At 43.1% G+C, this 18,877-nt stretch overlaps 1 protein-coding gene across 5 annotated transcripts in view; it reads right to left on the bottom strand.

Moving 5' to 3' along the window:
* GRID2 (glutamate ionotropic receptor delta type subunit 2) overlaps window positions 1-18,877 on the bottom strand; it is a 798,573-nt gene that overhangs the window by 164,788 nt on the left and 614,908 nt on the right. For all 5 annotated transcript variants that reach the window (XR_013394137.1, XM_028743834.2, XM_028743835.2 and 2 more), the window contains exon 10: window positions 7,339-7,536. Coding sequence is in view for 4 of the 5 variants with exons in the window: in XM_028743834.2 (XP_028599667.1) it covers window positions 7,339-7,536 (198 nt within the window). In the remaining variant the exon portion in view is untranslated. The remainder of the gene's footprint in view (window positions 1-7,338; window positions 7,537-18,877) is intronic.

The following is an 18,877-nucleotide window of genomic DNA, read 5'->3' as shown; positions in this document are numbered from 1 at the left end:
AAATCTCAACTTTTTGAGATGGTTGTACCACCATGGCACTATGGTGGTGTAATCAAGTGGCAACCACTGACCTAGCCACTCCCTTGCTGCAGATCTAATTTGGCAAAGGGATGTAGCTTAGCACGAGAGTTGAGAAGGTCCAGGTTCAATCCCCAGCATCTCCAGATAAGGCTGGGAGAGACTCCTAACTAAAAACTCTGGAGAGCTGCTGCCAGTCTGTGTAGACAATACTGAGGTAGATGGATTCAGTATAAGGCTGCTTCCTATTCTATACTGTTCTATGCTATGCTAATAGAAGGATGGCATTCCAATAGGAAATAATCATATGATCTGCACAACCATGTGATCTGGACAACAAAAAATGAGATTGGCACTTGCATTGCTTTGGAGCCCAAACCATACCTCCCCCTGCTTTTTTAATCTCTGCCATAACATTTCATTGAGGCAGGAATAAGGCCACACTGAACTCCTACTGGTTGAAAAGCAATTGTCTGAATCTATCATATGTGAGAACAGAACATGAGTTCAAGCATGTTATGGATTTAAAAATATGATGTAGAACAGGGTATCCCAACCTGGTGCCCTCTAGGTTTTTGGACTACAACTCCCATCAGCCCGAACCAGCACAGCAAATTGCCAGGGGTGATGGGGATTGTAGTCCAAAACATCTGGAGGGCACCAGGTTGGGGGAAGGTTGCTGCAGAACAATCGCAACTATCCATTTATGAATATTCAATTTATGTTTTTGTAGAAGCACTTTCCCAGTATTGAGGCTCACTTCCAAAATGACATTAATTGCTTGTCACTTACATTATTAGTTCACAGAGTAAAACAAGGTTTCATTTGTTAGAAAATAAACAGTAGTGAAATATGAGTCTCTCTTCACAGTCAAGGTGAGAGCAGTCATCACTGTCCAGGTGAACTAGCCTGATTTCTGATAGGGGTGGCACCCCGGTGACCATGTTGTGACTGCCCAGAACTTGTGCCAAGCATTCCAGTGGTGGTCCATGGCATCACTGAGCTCCTGAAGGGAAGCATTTCTAATGATATGCAAATAAAGTCAAATTAGCTCAAAATTGGAAAGGAAGAAATGTGAAAATGCCTATCATTATCCTGTCAAAATTAATCAGAGAAACAGCAGTTTGTACAAGCCAAGGTTTGCTAAGTGATCCATGGGAAAAAAGAAGATAAAATATGTGCAATTGTGTCAATATTTAGATGCAAAGGTGCCAGTTCGAAGTATAAACATATAAAGTGGGGCATACAAGCCTCTTATAGTGACTGTGAAAACATCACCCAGTATCAGTTTTTAGCATATCGTATCATCCAATTTGCTTAACAAATTTAATGCAACATTAATCAAAGATAAAGTTAATTTATTAAAATAGACTGCAAGGGATCACTTTCTAGCTTGAAAATTAACAAGAATTAGAGATAGCATAGTTTTTAAAATATGTGGACCACATCATCATCACCATTACTATTATTACTATTTATCAGATTTATTGGCTGATCTTCAAGAGAAAATATCAGAGTGATGAACAATAGTTACACAGCAAATATTGTGCCCACATATAAAATACAACCAACTATAATAATAAAAAAAGACAGCATCAGTATTAAACATCAAAATCACTAAAAAACCTAACAAGAGTTGCAACAACAATAGAGGTACAACAGGGCCTGGCCAATCCAGTTACTTCCTAATGCTTTCATAAAACCACAAATCTTCACAATGCCACCAAAACTAACCAATGAGGTGCTAAGCCAAGCTGCCTGAGGGAGGGAATTCCATCATGGGGGCACCACCACCAAGAAGGCCTTGTCATGGGCCACTGCAGCGGAAACTTCACTCAGCAACAGGAACACCAGATCTTAACTGGGAGATTGCTGCACGTACTGGCTAGAAACACATTGAAGGTGGCATGGGGAAAAACCTGCTCAATATGTGTGACAAATTTTAACAAAAGTAGGTCTGCATATAGTGAGTTTACGTGACGTCCTTAAATAACAAGCATCTGCAGTGAGTTACCTTGACCTGATTATTTCATGCAGGCACCTGTAACTTGAGAAAAATGCTAAGGTTGCTGCTGGTTACTGAGAGGTGGAGGCTGAGGCAATGGGTAGGTGGGCACAGTGCAAGCAGAGCAGGGGGCAGTGGCGTAGCATGGGGGGTGCAGGGGGGGGCCGGCCGCACCGGGCGCAACATCTGGGGGGGGGCGCGCTCGCACTCGCAGCTCTCTGCCCCTACCTGGCTCACTCACTCTCTCTCAGCGCTGTCACAGATTTCGCAAAAATTTTGCTATTGTCACACGGATCCTCCTCCTAGCCAATCAGGAAGTGGGATCCACTTCCTCATTGGCTGAAAGGCGAATGCATGCAATTGGCTGAGCTCCCGAGCAGGAGGCGGGAGGACTCGAGGAGACGTGGGGAACTGAGTAGAAGTCGCCACTGCAGGTAAGTCTCTCTGCATTGAAAGGGGGCACACTGGTCATTCTGCATGTTGAGCTGACCAGATGGATTGAAGTTTGGAGACAGATTTCGATCCATATATAGCTGCTCCAGCTCAACATAAGTTGATGTAAGCCAGTGGGACTAGCAACCTTTTATTTATTTATTTTTTTGCTGAAAGAGTAAGGCAATAGTTATGAAGGTGAATAAACATTATGTTAAGAGTAAAGAAATGGTTATACAATTAAGGGGTGCTAAAAGTGCAGCAAGGCAAGAAAGTGATTTTCTTTTAGATGCATTTTACTTTAATTACATCAGTATTTTCATAACAAACAATACATGTGCTTAGCGGGTAAGGGTTTCTTTAACTAATCTAGTAGAAGAGACTCGAGTGCTAAAATCTACGGGTTAGGGGGCGCAAATTACTTGCCTTGCCCCGGGGTGCTGACAACCCACGCTACGCCACTGGCAGGGGGAGTATCTGATTGGCTCTGCCTCTGAGACTGAGACCCCCCTCTTCTGCCTTGACCCTTCCCCTCTTGGTAGAAGAAGAAGTAGAAGAGTTTGGATTTGATATCCCGCTTTATCACTACCCAAAGGAGTCTCAAAGCAGCTAACATTCTCCTTTCCCTTCCTCCCCCACAACAAACACTCTGTGAGGTGAGTGGGGCTGAGAGACTTCAAAGAAGTGTGACTAGCCCAAGGTTACCCAGCAGCTGCAAGTGGAGGAGCGGAGACGCAAACCCGGTTCACCAGATCATGAGTCCACTGCTCTTAACCACTACACCACACTGGCTCTCTGCAATGACCCTGTCATTGGAAAGCCAGATGAGCAACACCTCCGTACCACATCCTGCCCCACTTATAGCTACTGCTTTGAGCCCTGGAGGTTTAATTCCTCTGAACACTGGCTGATATTGGAGGAGTGCAGCTCACAGATAACCCTCCAACTCATCTTGAATATGAGCAGCCACAGAATCTTTTGCTTACTGATCTGGATCCTGAGTTACAAAGGCTCAAATGGTCAAACAATGGGAGGTTCTCCCAGTTCTTTCTCAAGTTAGGGGTGCCTGCATGGAATCATCAAGTTGCTAACTCCCTGCAGATCCTTGTTATTCCATAATGTTGCAACTTTAGCCCCAGTTCCATCTTGTGTTTGCAATCCAGGACGTGGGGGAAGTGAAATTCGTTTTGACATCTCAAAGGGTAAATGTGAATAACAGAGGTCTGTCCGATATAACATTAATGCATGCAAACAGCATGTTGGGAAAAAAAAACCTCAACCCAGCTCAAGTTTAAAAATTTAGCACTATAAGAGTTGCACTGCAATTGTAAACATTTATGATATTTATCTATATGAAAAAAGCTCCAGTTGGCCAGAGCTCTGTTTTAAAATATCTGATTTAGTTGCTTATTCATCACTGAATTATGATGAAAATGTGATGAATTTTAACAGGCCAACAGACTGATAAATGCTTTGCACCATAAGGCTAAATAAACAAGAGGAGCATCATCTTAGTCTTGCTGGGAACTCTAGAAGGTGGGAGTTCTCACACATCTTGGAGAAAATGCCACACAGGTGCAACACATCAAGCCCTGCTCTATTTTCATGCAGAAAATTTGTACTTGCCATGGCAACTGCCACCTCCTGAAGTATGGCTCCTGCAGTGGCACCTTTGAAATCTGACACGCCCCCTCAGCGAGGTGCTCTCAGCAGCCTGTTGTGCAAATGCTACTATTTTCCACACCATTTGTGTGCAGGCATAATTTTATGACTCAGCGTATCCTCAAATGCCATGATCCATGCAAGCTCAAAGACACCACCCCAGAAAGCAATGCGTGACGGAACATCAGCTCAGAATTGGTTGAACTGGCTGCTGTGTTAAGCTGCAATCATGTTGGACTGACAGTAGGGGCAGTGGTGGATTGGGCTGAGGTGCTCTGCCAGCATCACTCCACCCGCATGGAGCTACTTATTTCATGCACTGAATGTGCGGACGGAAGTGCTTCTGGTCTGAGTCTGACTGCTGTGCTAGAACCACGGCCGATGTTGGTTACAGGGCTGCAGATGGGGTGGCCCCACCTCTCCATTCTTCCCCACCCTGGCTAGGATTTGGTTTGCATTGCCAGACAATGCCGGGCAATGCAGAACTGATGATATGAACATAATGGGCTCCCTTATCTTTAGCATCAGTTAATTGTTATTTAATTTAATGATACACTGACTGGTGAGAAGGCTTACTTGGTGGCGGCTCCTCATTTGAGGAATGCCTTCCCTGGTGATGATCACCTGTCTCCCTTAATATCAAGCGAAGAGAGTGTTCTTGTGCTCAGGTCCTGCTGGTTTCCCACAGGCCTCTGATTGGCCACTGTGAGTACAGGATGCTGGACTATATGGGTCACTGGCTTTTAGCTCAGTCAATGCAGCATGGCAACTAAGTCAAGGTTTGGCTTAGCATGTCATCTGAACCTAGCTTCACGGTTTAGCTTGATCTTCCTAAACCACAAGCTGCAGCCAAGGTTTGTTTTCGGCTACAGATTTTGGTTAAGGAGGAGAGAGCTTAATCATGAACTTGATGATACACTAAGCCAAACCTTGGCTTAATTCCCATGCCACACTGAGCTAAAAGGACAAGGAAGGAGCAAAGCAGGTACAAGCTTCTTCCTGAGAGCCAGCACATCTGCACAGTTCCGGTATGCCATAGTTTGGCTTATTATGCCAAATGAACGAGGCCAACCCATGTTATGGGCACCCATCTGTCCCAAGAGACAGTGGAGTGAGTCTCTGGGGGTGAAGTCAAACTGCTGCATTAGCAGCAGCGAAGTTACCTCCCCAGGGTGCACACCTGGGCAGGCAGTGTGTATGGAGATCCTGGACTGTCCAGGCAAGACCTCCTCTTGGCCTTACTGATGTGGTCCAAAGGAAAGCAGAGCAATGCATTTGGCACCAGTTTGGCTGTAGGAGTTGCCGGAAGGAGACATACAAGGCACCATCCAACTATTTTAGGGACTCCACTCTGCATCTGTGTAGGAATTAGTCTTTAGTTTTTTCTTCTCCCAAAGATATTCCACAAGGCAGCGGAAGCTTAGGGCTAAAGTTTTCCTTCTTCTAGATGGGATACATTCCCAAGTTTATGAGACCCATCTGCCCCTCATTTCCCTCTACAGCATGTGAAGAAACGACCTTCTTGACCATTGGACCCACTATTGGTCTTTCCAGCTCAATCTGCTGAAGTCTCTCTTCCCATTCAGGGGATGACCCTAAGTCACTGAAGGTTTGAGACCCAGCAGCTACCCTCACCCAGTTTACTCAGCCCGTCTAAGCCATTGCCGGGGTATGTCTGCTTGTCGCATGCTGACAGCTTCTAGGAGCCACAGGTGATAGTTGAGTGCAGGGTGGGGACCAAAGGTGGAAAAGCTACCCAAGAAGTAGCACAACGTATCCCCCACCAGAGGAACTATCCCTCTCCTAACACCACACACACACACACACACACACACACACACACACACACAGAAGGTCATATGTTGTTGTGAGCAGACAGCTTCAACTATTTTCTTCACTTAACCATGAAATCACAGCCTACTGAATCACACAACACCCCCCTTACAAATGATATAACTATGACACTGTAGCTAAAGTTCTGAGAAGCTTCTATGAAATATTTGAGACATGGTCAAAGTGGCACTTCCACATGTACCCCCATCTCTGACACAGCTGATTCCTAAGCCATCTTCCTCAAGGTAAGTTTCCATTACCTGAAATGACAAGCTTTATGTTGAACCTTGAGTTCTGCATAGATTCAGTCCAGGGGAGAGAAATATGCCGAGGATCAAATGTGAAATGAACAGTGAATATATTATGCTTATTTCCTTTAATTTATTTGTTGTGGTAAACATTTAATGCAGAATTAATTAGAAATGGACGGCTTATTAATTACAGATTAGACTGTATGTGCCCAATTCACACATCTACACAACGTAAATGTTATTGTGCATCAATAAAACATTTTCCGTTGATCGTATACCTCAGTTATTATTCATAGCTATCAATACTTTTCTCTAAGTGCTCTGCATTATTTATGTAATGTGCTAGCCATTAAAGCTCATGCCATATTTTTCTCCCCAGAATGGTTTGCCCTGCTTGCTTAGGAGCTCGTTTTGACAAATTAACCAGTGATACTAGGAGTGCAGCTTTTGCTTCCTTTTGCTGATGCTCTTTCTGTTTGCCTTCTTGGTGCAAGTGAGGGCAAAGAAGGCTCAAGCACATGTTTGAGGTTTGGTGCTTCACTAACCCTAGTGAAATTCTCAAATCTGATTGCACCACAAGTGGATGCTGTGTTAACACATACTTGGTTAAAGGAGCCTGGGGAGAGGGGAGCTCAAATTTAGACATGTATTAGTTTTTTGGCATTGGATTAGTTTCCCAGCTACATTTTTTCTCTGTATTTCCCTGGGGAAAAGCAGTGGGACTAGAGGAATTATGGAAATGCCCACAGACACAAAACTGAACCTTTAGCATCATTGGCCCAGCCCTTCCAATAGAGATTTAGCAGCTGTCTTCTATTTTATCCTTTAAAGTCTTCTGAAAACCTTTCTTTATGACCAGGCTCATGCAGACAATTAAGATAAACATCTGCTGTAATTGTTAGCTAGTGATCTGTTTTAGATTTTTATGAGGGCTTTTTTTTATTGCGTATATATAATAGTTGTAAAGAGCTTTGATTTTTTTAAAATAAAATTGTGCTATACAAGTATTTTTTAATAAACAAGCAAACAAAACAAGTACAAAATGCAAGGTGTGTAAATGAGAAGGGACTACAAAAAGATAAAAGGTAGATATTTGTCTTCTATATATTTTAAGGGAATAATTACCTACATCCTTACCTTAAATACTAGTTCCCCTATCAAACCGTTCCAGGTCCCATTCTCCAGGGGGCGCCCATACTTGTGATCTGGAGCAACATAAATTTCATACGTGAAGCCAAGATATGTGGATAAGGATTCTAAGACATCGATGGAAAAGCCCTGGTATTTCTTTGGTTTCCCCAAAACATTTTCTGACACCATCACAAATGGCTCCTCCTAAACAGGGAAGAAAGAGAGGCATCTGAAGTTGTAGCGATGTAATAACTTTTTGCACTGACTGCAATGGAAAGAAACGTTTTCAAAAACTTGTTTTCTGTTATTTCTATGATTCTATGAATTATTGTTACAGCACTGCACCACTTTCCATAGCAGAACAGCCTTCCACAGTTGTTATTCAAACCAGGGCAGTGTCAAATTGCTATCAAACTTTCTATCAGCAGCATCATGAGGATCCCTGCTAAAAAACACAGCAGATAATCCAGCTACTCGTGGCAAACCATCTTTCAAGATTCCCTTTAGCTGGCCTTTGGCAAGTTGTTATGTCTCAACTTCAGTTCCTAAGCTGTACGTTGAAAGCTGCCACCCAGACTGGCTGTGAAAAGGAATAAAAACTTTGAACCATGTATGCATAGCATTTTGCACTTTAAAAAATTCATTTTTCATGTTTAAAAGTTAGTTTTTAGTCCCCAAAGTTCAGGGAAGTGGTTCAAATTCTATCGGACCATGCCTACCTTTCTTGTACAGTACTGCCATGACAGATTGCATGATGGAACTGCTGCAGTATGATGATAGATGGAACATGATATGTGATGCTTGCTGCATCACAATGGGATCCATTTCATTTGATGCAGCCTGACAATGAGGACAAGGAGTTTGTAACAACAAAGCCAACATGTTCCATTGGCACTCTCAGCTTATTAAAGTTCACCAGTAGCAGCTTACTCACACTGACCACATGACCCGGAAAAACTGCGGACAAATGCCAGCTCCCTCGGCTTGTAAAGCGAGATGAGCGCCACAACCCCAGAGTCGCCTGTGACTGGACTTAACAGTCAGGGGTCCTTTACCTTTACCTTTTTATGCATGGTTTATTGTCTGTGTGTTTGGCTGCTTGGTTTTAAGTCATTTTGGGTTTCCCTGGGCAAGATAAAGCAACTAACAAATTTAAATAATAATAATAATAATAGCCTCTATGATTTGTTTTTATATTGAATATGCTCTGTGTATGGTTTTGTCATTGTTTTTATGGTTCTGTGTCAGTTTGTACATATGCTTATGATAAATGAATAAAAAACTATAAAATAAAATATTTTCTCATCCTTTCTACACCCAACTAACTATTGCATTCTGCAGGACAAGGCATCCTGCAGGTACAATTCTATTCAGTCATTCTGCACGGTGTCATGATCAGGCCTTCCCTGTGGTGGCAACTAACCTTTGGACAGACACAATTTACACTGTCTTTGTAATGACTGTTGCAAACTTTCCTATTTCAACACGTCTTTTAAGAGGAGATTTTTATCCCAGCCCATATTTTTATTGGATTCGAAATTGTTTAGATGTTTGCAATTGTTTCAGCTGCTTTTATATGTGTAACTTTTGAAAATTGTTTGAACTGTTTTAATACAAGCAATTGCATTAAATATGATTTTATTGTAATGTGGAATTGCTTTGAGAAGTTCATAGGAAGCAATTCATAAATTAAATAAAATAACAACAATGGTTTAAAACAAGAAACGTCTATCAATCTGCAGCAGCCAAAAGTAGACATTATTCAACAAAAGGATCACATTAAATAGTCATCCAACATAGTTTTATTATAATAGCATGAAACATGATCTCAAAATAGGTTATTAGAAATGAAAAGGGAGAATCATTTCAGTTTTCCTCAGTGACTACTCCCTGCCACATACAAAAATAAAAATATCAGAAATATTACGCCACCGAAAACCTGTGTGCTTATTAAAGAAAAGCAAATAATAAATTAGTGATAGCCATTAAGGTGTCAGATTCCCCATGCAATAAATCTGATCAGCTAGAGTAAATGAGATCTTACACACACACACATCTTTGTAGTTTATCAGTCCAAATATATTATGCAGTGTTTCCTGGATCTCTTTGGAAGGGGAAAATGGGTGGTTTAAGAGACAATGTTTCATATATTAGGATGGATTTAGTCACATCAGTTGTCATGTTTATTAGGTAATTGTGGCTCATAATTCAGAATTAGAATTTTGTTAGTCAAAAGTGCATGCTAATTGTTCATCAGATTTATAAGACAGTTTGAACCATGCAAGCAGCTTTGTATTAGATTCTAAGATTTCATTAATGAATGTGCAACAGCTGGCAAGTAAGGAAGTTCAGACTGGTTTCCATTGTGTGAGACACAGACAACAGGAATTTGATTTCAGAAAGGCTTTTGACAAAGTCCTCCATGATACCTTATGATATCTTATGCAACAGGCAAATGCGGCCACCCCTCTGGAAATCTCAGCCGGGAGATTTTAGCTTCTCACTGAAACCATGGAAACTGACGATTTGCAATCCGATGTAATTGTTAATCCCCAAGGGTTTATTTCAACAAATAACAGATGCAGATCGAAACCCAAAAATCTTTTTCATCTTTCTCCTGGAGATAAAAGGGCAATTATTTTATTTCTAGCTAATGTTTGATGATGGTCAGAATGAAAAGTGAACCTATCTGGAGATGGCTAGTGAGACCGCACAGCTGGAAAAGAAAAGAGAACTCAAAGCGACAGTTGAGGAGGGATTTCCCCCCCTTTGGCCTTTTATGAGACCCAAGAATATACTGACACTTCATTACTCAGGGCATGAGTTCACTTAGGGTAACATGAGTTTGCTAAATGGTTTCACAAACACTCTCATCAAATTATAGGGAATGTGCAGAAGTGATTTCTGCTGATTGTCGTTCACCGGCTCCCTGCTGAGGAATCAGAGGCGTTATCACCTTCTCTGTTCCCTGCAAGATATATCTGGAGATGAAGAGGAAGGGCCTCAGGAAAGAGAGTTTCATAAGACATTTCCTGATCAAAATAAAGAGCTCTCTTAATGCTAATTCACATAATGTGTGTGTATGGAAGGGGGCACTGTTTCCATTCTGGTAATGCTGGTCTTAATCCAGCACCTCAGAAAACCTTGCTTTAACCTCTTCTCACCCACCAGGCTGCCATTGTGCTTGATGTGGTGCTGTTGTAAGACAAGATGCTCTAGCACAGCAGCTCTGAGCAAAGCAGCATGGGGCAGGGAAGGCGGCTAATGCTAAGAGCTTCTGAGCTCTATTCCAAGTCTCCTCAGTTATGTGGGTGTTGACTGAAGAGAGGCCCTTCTTAGATGTCTCACCCTGTACATATATGCAGGGCTTTTTTCCAGCCAGAACACAGTTCCAGCCCCTCTCAGGTGGGTGCCATTGCCATTCTAAGAGAACAAGGAAGGCATTTACGGTGGGTTCCAGCACCTCTTTTCTAGAAAAAATAGCACTATGTATATGAAATACATTCCCAGGAAGGTTGGGGCTGTAATGTCCTTCCAGCACGAAGAAAAGTCCATTCTATTTGCCCAGGTCTTCTGCCACATCAACTAGCTGGCTTTAATCTGTTACTTTTATTTTATTTTTGCTAGCTTTTAATGTATGTTTGTTGCTCTGCTGCATTCATTTATGTTTGTGACTGTATTGTTCATGTTTTGATTTTACTTTGATTTATTCGAGAGCTTGTGCTGAAGATTGGCATATCAATCTGCAAACAAACTTCTTTTCTGTAAGCAAAGTTGTCCTTGAGCTCCTTTCACTACTTTCCTCTCAAGTCAGGTTTCCTAATTTCCCCAGCATCCAAGGGTGCCATTGTTTCTAACATCTTTGTTCTAAAAAGCACAATGGAGGAGCACAAAAGGGATAGAGCTCATCAGTACAGCACATGTTTTGAATGCAGAAAGTCCCAGGGTTTAGTCCCTGGTATTTCCAGTTTAAAGGAAAAAGGATAGCTTTTGGGTAATGCAGTAGCTGAAAGCATGGTGGAGCTGCACCACTCACCTGACCTCCCTCTGGCTGTGTTGTTGCTGCATACCAAGGTGGAGGAGGACAGATGAGGTCAGCATGGTACAAATACAGCAGCAGGAGCACTGTACTGGCTCTGCCACACATTTGCACCATGCCAGCCTCAGCACAGTCTCCTTCCTCTCCCCTGTCCATCCTGATTTGCAGCAGCAACTCAGCTGCAGGGAGGTCAGGTGAACAGCACAGCGCAGCCCACCACACTGTCTGCCACTGATGTGATGGAACCCACAATGTGGAACAGCCTCCTTTTGGAAACAAAGCATGTGGTTTCTGTTCTATATTTCTGGAATATGATGAAGACTTTTCTATTCACCCTGACATTTCCATGCCAACCAATGCCTACTGTGTGTCACCACAAAACACTGGATCCCACATTTTTGTTTGGTCATAAAATAAATCCACCTTCTGCTTTCCCTACAAATTCTTGAGCTCTCATCTCTTTTAAACGAAAGCAAATTGTCTGGGTTTTTTGTTGTTTTCTTTAAGTCGATACTTATCTCGTTGCAAATGGATGTCTCCCTTTAAAAAGGAAAACATCTTTTGAACATTCTGCCAAACACAAATAGAAGAGCAGAAAGAGAGAGGGAGGGAGAATGTTGATTGGTAAGAAATGGAAATGGAATCTACAGGGGTCCAGAGCACACAGTAAAGCTTGATCTGCAAATGCATGACCTTCTGTGCTCCTGTTGAAAGAAGTGGTGAGATCAGGTAATTAGACTGACTGTTAGTATTCACAGAGCATATTAAATGACCTCAGTGACTATCCTTTATATTTTTCTGATCATACCAGGATATGTTATTTTAATATTGATATTCTAATCCATTAAGCTCTGAAACGGAGTACAACTTTCTTTTCTGCTAGGACATACACCTTCCCACTACCCCACACAGAACTCTGTTCCTTTGATTTTGTTCATACAGGTAGCAATTCACAAATGGTATCTCTCAGTGCAGGTCTTAAATGGGACACTTCACTTGAGGGTCTCATTCTGCTACTCCAGTGGACCAGATATCAAACAGCCCACAATGATTGTATGCCATCATGCTAAATCACAGTTTAGTGTGACAAGTATTGTGCTCTTTGCTTGCCCTTTCCTCCTTATGTCATGCCTGTGAGAATGGAAACTGTCCCCTTATTTTCAGTAAACAATTGTTCAAGAGTGTCATCCGAGGCTTAAGTTGTGGTTAATGTTAACCATGGTTTTTTGTTTTTTTTTAAAAAAAGCATCCCCACAATTTATGGTTTGAATCGACCCATTTCAAGCATACCATATTTAACATTAACCACAGTTTAATTACCCAGATTATGTGGCAAAATGTGTTTAATCTAAAATGGATGTGAAAGCTTCCAAACATTTTCTTACAGCCACACTAGAGGCAGAGAGGGGAATGGAGAGCGCACGAGCCAAGGTTTGCCCAGGCTCATTTTCAGCATTCCGAACCATAGTGGGATGTCCAAATGCAGCCTAAGTGTTCCTTCTCTCCAAGTATACTTTCTAAGTCCCATCAGCCATAAGCATTGGCCATGCTGGGTAGAGCTGGTGGCAGTTGGAGCCCAACAACATCAAGAGGATGAAAGTTTCCGCATCCTTGCTTGTCTAAGACAAGCAGAGGAGAATTCTGAACACTCTAATTGCACTCTGTCCCAGTGGTGCTCTAAACGCAGCCTCAAACTAATATTTTAAAAGTTTTTAAATATTATCCTCGACTGTCCTTGGGTCCAGTATTGGACCACTTTGACCGGATATCCCCAGCCGATGTGGACAGACTCCTCCAAGCTGGAAAGCCCACCACCTGTCCTCTTGACCCGTGCCCGTCTTGGTTGATTAGAGCGTGTCCAGACGAGGTGCGGGCCCCCCTGGGTGATATCATCAATTTGTCCCTTGGCACCGGGACATTCCCAAGGGAACTGAAGGAGGCAGTGGTGCGCCCGCTCTTAAAGAAAACATCATTAGATCCTTTAGATCTATCCAATTACCGCCCGGTCTCAAATCTTCCATTCCTGGGTAAGGTGATTGAGAGAGCGGTTGCTGAACAGCTTGGTAGGTTTCTGGATGAAACATCAGCTCTCGATCCATTCCAGTCCGGCTTCCGCGCTGGTCATGGGACCGAGACGGCTCTGGTCGCCCTAACAGATGATCTCCGCAGGCAGCTGGATCGAGGCGGGTCAGGGCTGCTGATTCTTCTAGACCTGTCAGCAGCCTTCGACATGGTCGATCACGAACTCCTGGACCACCGCCTTGCCAACGTGGGGATCCAGGGCACAGTCCTTCAATGGCTGCGCTCGTTTCTCTCTGGTCGGGGACAGAGGGTGGCGCTTGGGGGGGAATTGTCATCGCGCCACTCCTTGGTGTGTGGAGTGCCTCAGGGTGCGATTCTCTCCCCGATGCTTTTTAACATCTTTATGCGCCCCCTCGCCCAGCTTGTCTGGAGTTTTGGGCTGGGTTGCCATCAGTATGCCGATGACACCCAACTCTATCTGTTGATGGACGGCCATCCTGACTCAGCCCCAGATACACTGACCAGATGTCTGGAAGCTGTGGCTGGATGGTTACGTGGGAGCCAGTTGAAGTTAAATCCTTCGAAGACAGAGGTCCTCTGGCTGGGACGGAGCGATATGGGATTGAGGGGGCAACTCCCATCTCTTGCGGGGGTGCAATTAGTGCCAGCATCGTCCGTTAAGAGTTTGGGTGTAATCTTCGATACCTCCCTCTCTATGGAGGTGCAGATTACAGCTATAACAAAGGCGGCATTTTTTCATCTCCGCCAAGCTAAGCAGTTGGCTCCTTATCTCTCTCGCCCTGACCTAGCCACTGTGATCCACGCGACGGTCACCTCCAGACTGGATTATTGTAACTCGCTCTACGTGGGGCTGCCCTTGAGACTGACCCAGAAACTCCAGCGGGTGCAGAATGCCGCGGCGAGACTCCTTATGGGGTCTTTGCTGCGAGATCATATCCATCCGGTACTATACCAGCTGCACTGGCTCCCGGTGGAGTACAGGATCAGGTTTAAGGTGCTGGTTTTAACCTTTAAAGCCCTATACGGCCTAGGACCCTCGTACCTACGGGACCGCCTCTCCTGGTATGTCCCACAGAGAAATTTACGGTCTGCAAATAAAAACATCCTAAAGATCCCAGGCCACAGAGAGGTTAGGCTGGCCTCAACTAGAGCCAGGGCTTTCTCGGCCGCGGCTCCAATCTGGTGGAACGCTCTGTCACAAGAGACTAGGGCCCTGCAGGACCTGACATCCTTCCGTAGGGCCTGCAAGACAGAGCTGTTCCACCAGGCCTTTGGTCAGGGCGCAGCCTGACCCCCTCCTCTGGCAATCTGCACAGAATTTTGCTTGATGGTTGCCATTAATTTGATTTTAATTTGATTTAATTAATTTATAATGAATGTTTTTAGAATGTCGGACTATTTCGATTGTTGTTAGCCGCCCTGAGCCCAGCTTCGGCTGGGGAGGGCGGGATATAAATAAAATTTATTATTGTTATTATTATTTTAAATAAACCCACAAGCTGCAAGCATACATATTGATTTTAAGGTTTATTAATTTTTGCCCTTTTAAAAAATGGTGGATGTTGGTGAGCTCCGAGAACTGAACGATGGGCTGCCACCCCTTCTTCCTCTCAGGTGACAAGGAGACATTCAGTAAAAAGGAGGTACTTAGAAAAGTCAGAGTATCTGCAAACCACTGTTCAAATGCCAATTTCAAGCTTGTGTGCCCTTGTTACCTTCTTTGACTTCTCCAAAGTTTTAGCTCCCCAAGTTTCAGTGTTAATCATTCTGGACTTTATTCCCCACAAGCTTTCAGAAAGAATATGGAGGCACCAATACTTCATTTTCTTGATTGCTTTATTGACCACTGTTCCATCGTTTACACTTGGGCAAAGAATGGCATAGCAGCTTGTTATTTTTAATTGAACAGCAAAATGCATTACCTTGATGTTGGGAATCAATGGCTAAAATTTAATTGAAACATTTAATATTCTAGTTACAGAAGCTCTACTGCTAACAATAAGATGATTTTTTTAAAAAGTCTGAACAGATAATAGGCTAAAGGGAAAACACAAACACACACAATGAAGCATCTTCCCCCATAAGCAGCTGGCCAAGAAAGACCATTAAGAAACGGTGGATATTAAGGCTATGTCTAGACAAGGCAGGAGTAGAGTAAATGAGAATGATAACTGTATTTCAGGACCTTGTTTTCTTATTACTGGCTTTGCTCTCAGGTCCCAGTGAATTTCAGACTCAAAGAAAAGTTTATGCAGACCACTGGCTCATTGGGCTATCTACCATCACTGCACTTTTTCCATGAGACTGCTGCCCTCTGTATGTTTTTGAACTATGGCTGTGCTGTCTAGCAGTAAAGGGGATTGTACTCCAAAACATACGGAGGGCACCAGGTTGGTGAAGGCTACTTTAAGCAATCTCTGCTTCAGGATCAGGAACAAGGATCATGTACAGGATCCTCAAAGATAAGAGAAAAGCTCTCTTTCTGCAAACATCTCAAAGGGATTTGATGATTGCAGCGGTTGGTGACAACCAAGCTTTTCATTCCCAGTTCTCTGCTAATGGAACCTATCCTAGAGGAAGCTTTTGAAAAAAGAAGTTGAAGGTCAAAGATGCTCCACTATGCCTGATTTCGCCACTAAGATCCCATTACCACAGCCCAGATACTGTTGCTGCTTTGGGATCCTCCTCTCCATGCTTCGGAGGCTGAAACTTGACAGTTGCATGATTCTTGTGCATATTCTGGAATAGCAGTTACTCCCAGGGTAAGTGCTCTCCCAAAATATTTTTTCCAACTATATGCCATTGTCTCTCTCAGCTTTCAGTCACATTATATTTAGCTTTATTGTTTCCGTAATAATGGTCTCCATGATAGGTTTCTGTTACTTGTCACTGTGCAGTGCTTGGAGTCACAAGACTCTGTTTACATTGCAAAGAGATTCCAGACTGTTGGAAGTCTCATGGGAGACAGGAGATGGATGTTGATATTACTAGTTTCCTGTTTCTTTGTATCCAGTTGCTTCTCTGCTCTCACAGAGAGCGGATGTATATTTCTTTTCTGTCTGCGTAGTTAGAAATAAAACTCTTAGCAATGTAGCTCATATTTCTCATCCTTCTGCTGCTGGATACTCTGCGTAACATGCCTGGAGCCTCATCAAAGGCTCAGGTTGTGAATCACCGTGGGAGGACTCGACCGGAGGAGTAGCTTGGTCGAACGCAAGTTCCGACGCTCCACACCTCAAATTAATCTTTCTGGACCCACGCATTTCCAGGCAAACATTGTCTGTGTCCTGTTCTGGTCCTATGGCAAGGCTGTCTCAGCACCACGGAGAGCTCCTAGTGCACAACTTGTTCTGACAAGGCTTGGAAGTGAACTGAGGTCTTTTGAGCCCCGGTCTCCAGTCCTCCCATCCTATGTTCTACTATCTCTAGCCCATCTCTCCCAAGACCCCCCCCCCCATGGAGAACTATAGCCTCTTAAAGGGTGGACCATCTGGCCTGATAGTGGGTACTTCTCCTGCATTCTAGATGCACTCCGTCTGTCAATGGACTGTAGGAGAACTTGGTCCCTCAGACCAACAGAAATATGCCTATGAGGGCACCTGTGAGTCCTGGAGATGTGACATCTGGTTCATTGGGCTGCTACATGCCAGCCCCAGTGGTCTCTTGATCACCAAGGAGCCAGAAATCTAGCCTGGTTCCTTATACGGCAGCACTGTGACCTCTGACTCTGTGTCCTGGGCTGGATCTAGACACATCAAATAAGCATTGTAAACTTTGTATGAGAAATCACACTGGCAAGAATGGAACTCCACATCGCCATCTGGTGTCAGTGTTTTAATGCATATACATACAACACATATAAAACATTTTCCTTCACAAATCTAGCTGAGTTTTTGGTGACTACAGGACTCTGGAATCCTGACAGTCTAAAACAATTTTCTTTCTAATGTAGGAATGAATAACTTACTTTTAAGCACTTGGAAAAAGGTAGCCCCCACCTCTGTCCCTCTGTAATTCATGCACTGGGCACCAGTATGAACTAGAACTCCCTGACCGATTGTGCTCCATAAGATTAAGATTAGAATATTCATCCAACCATGAATGCCTTGTCAACCTATAAAATGGCCTTAGAAAAAGTTTTTAACCGCAGTTAGCTGCTACACTGAAAGCAATTAGATCTGTTTAGATACAGGATTACCTGAGGATTTTTTTTAGAAGTGCCAACAATTTCAAAACCCATATTACTTACTGCATGTTATCTGTTTTAAATTAAAAATGACTGCCTCCCAGGAATCTCATAAAGCATATTTCATTTTTAGTGACAGGTTCCAATCCAAGGCCTGGTGTGGCTAGAAAGAATAGCAAATAGCCAAGTGCTTCTGTCATGCATCAATCTTCATGATGATTTTATTCATCCAACAATAAAATGAGCCCATTTATCAGGGAGGCTGTAAATTACTAGCATTTCAGTTTTTCTTCATAGGTTTTTGCTAGGAGACAGCTGTTCTGCTTTCTTTTCTTCTGACTGAGATGTGAAGCAGAGAGAACAGCAGAAAGCAAAGCAGAAAGTTCTGTTGCCTTGCCATCACCCAGTTTCTGTCAACTAAAGATTCCCAATAAATCCTAATGCAACCATCAATTATTTAAAAAATAGGCTTTTTTTCAACATGTGCTGATTGTATGCTTTGCCAAATAGTAGTAGTAGTGGTGGTGGTAGTACTGGTTGTTGTTATGAACATTACTATCATTTCCGTAGAAATGGGACCTGCAACACAATTCCCCTCTCCCACTTTTCTATCCACCTTCCTATCTATATTCTTTGGCAATTGAAGAAACTGTGCCCTATTTTTTTCTGCTTAGGGGGTTCCCCACTAAGAGTTTTTTCCTTAAAATTTTGTATTGGTAGTTCTGCAAAACCCGGGGGGGGGGGTCCACTGGGCCAGCTGATACCCTTTTTCTTTTGTGTGGGTGATGCCATTTAGACAACATAAATAGCAGCACTCACAGCCTGAACATAATGGTACTTTACAGAACAACAGTATGACAGGTATCTGTCCTGAGGATCTTACTACTACATTAAGATAGAACGAAGAGAAGGAGAGACAAGGGTAGCAAGAGACAAATGTGAGAATTCACAGTGGCACCTAATTGGACTTTGTTTTTGAATAATCACAACACACATGCAACACACATATAAACACAACAGGCCTATTAGGTGAGAAAGGTAGTGAGATCATGCCTTGTTCAAGGCCGTCCCACTGAACAGGGTTTGTCAGCAAGATTAGATGTTTTATTGTACAAATGTCCAATCTCCCCAAATCACTGCACCACGTTGGTCCCACAGAAAGCAAGATGGAAGGAATGAAATGAAAGGAGACTAGGATCTGTTTAGTGAGAAGAGTGAATAGAAACAGAGAGTGGGTGGGGGACAGATATTGTACACCCCTCTTCACAGTCCCTCTT

Source organism: Podarcis muralis, chromosome 9 (genome assembly GCF_964188315.1).
Source record: "Podarcis muralis chromosome 9, rPodMur119.hap1.1, whole genome shotgun sequence".
Classification (NCBI taxonomy): domain Eukaryota; kingdom Metazoa; phylum Chordata; class Lepidosauria; order Squamata; family Lacertidae; genus Podarcis; species Podarcis muralis.
Note: the sequence above shows the minus strand (reverse complement) of the source record. Positions and strands in the feature narration are given on the sequence as shown.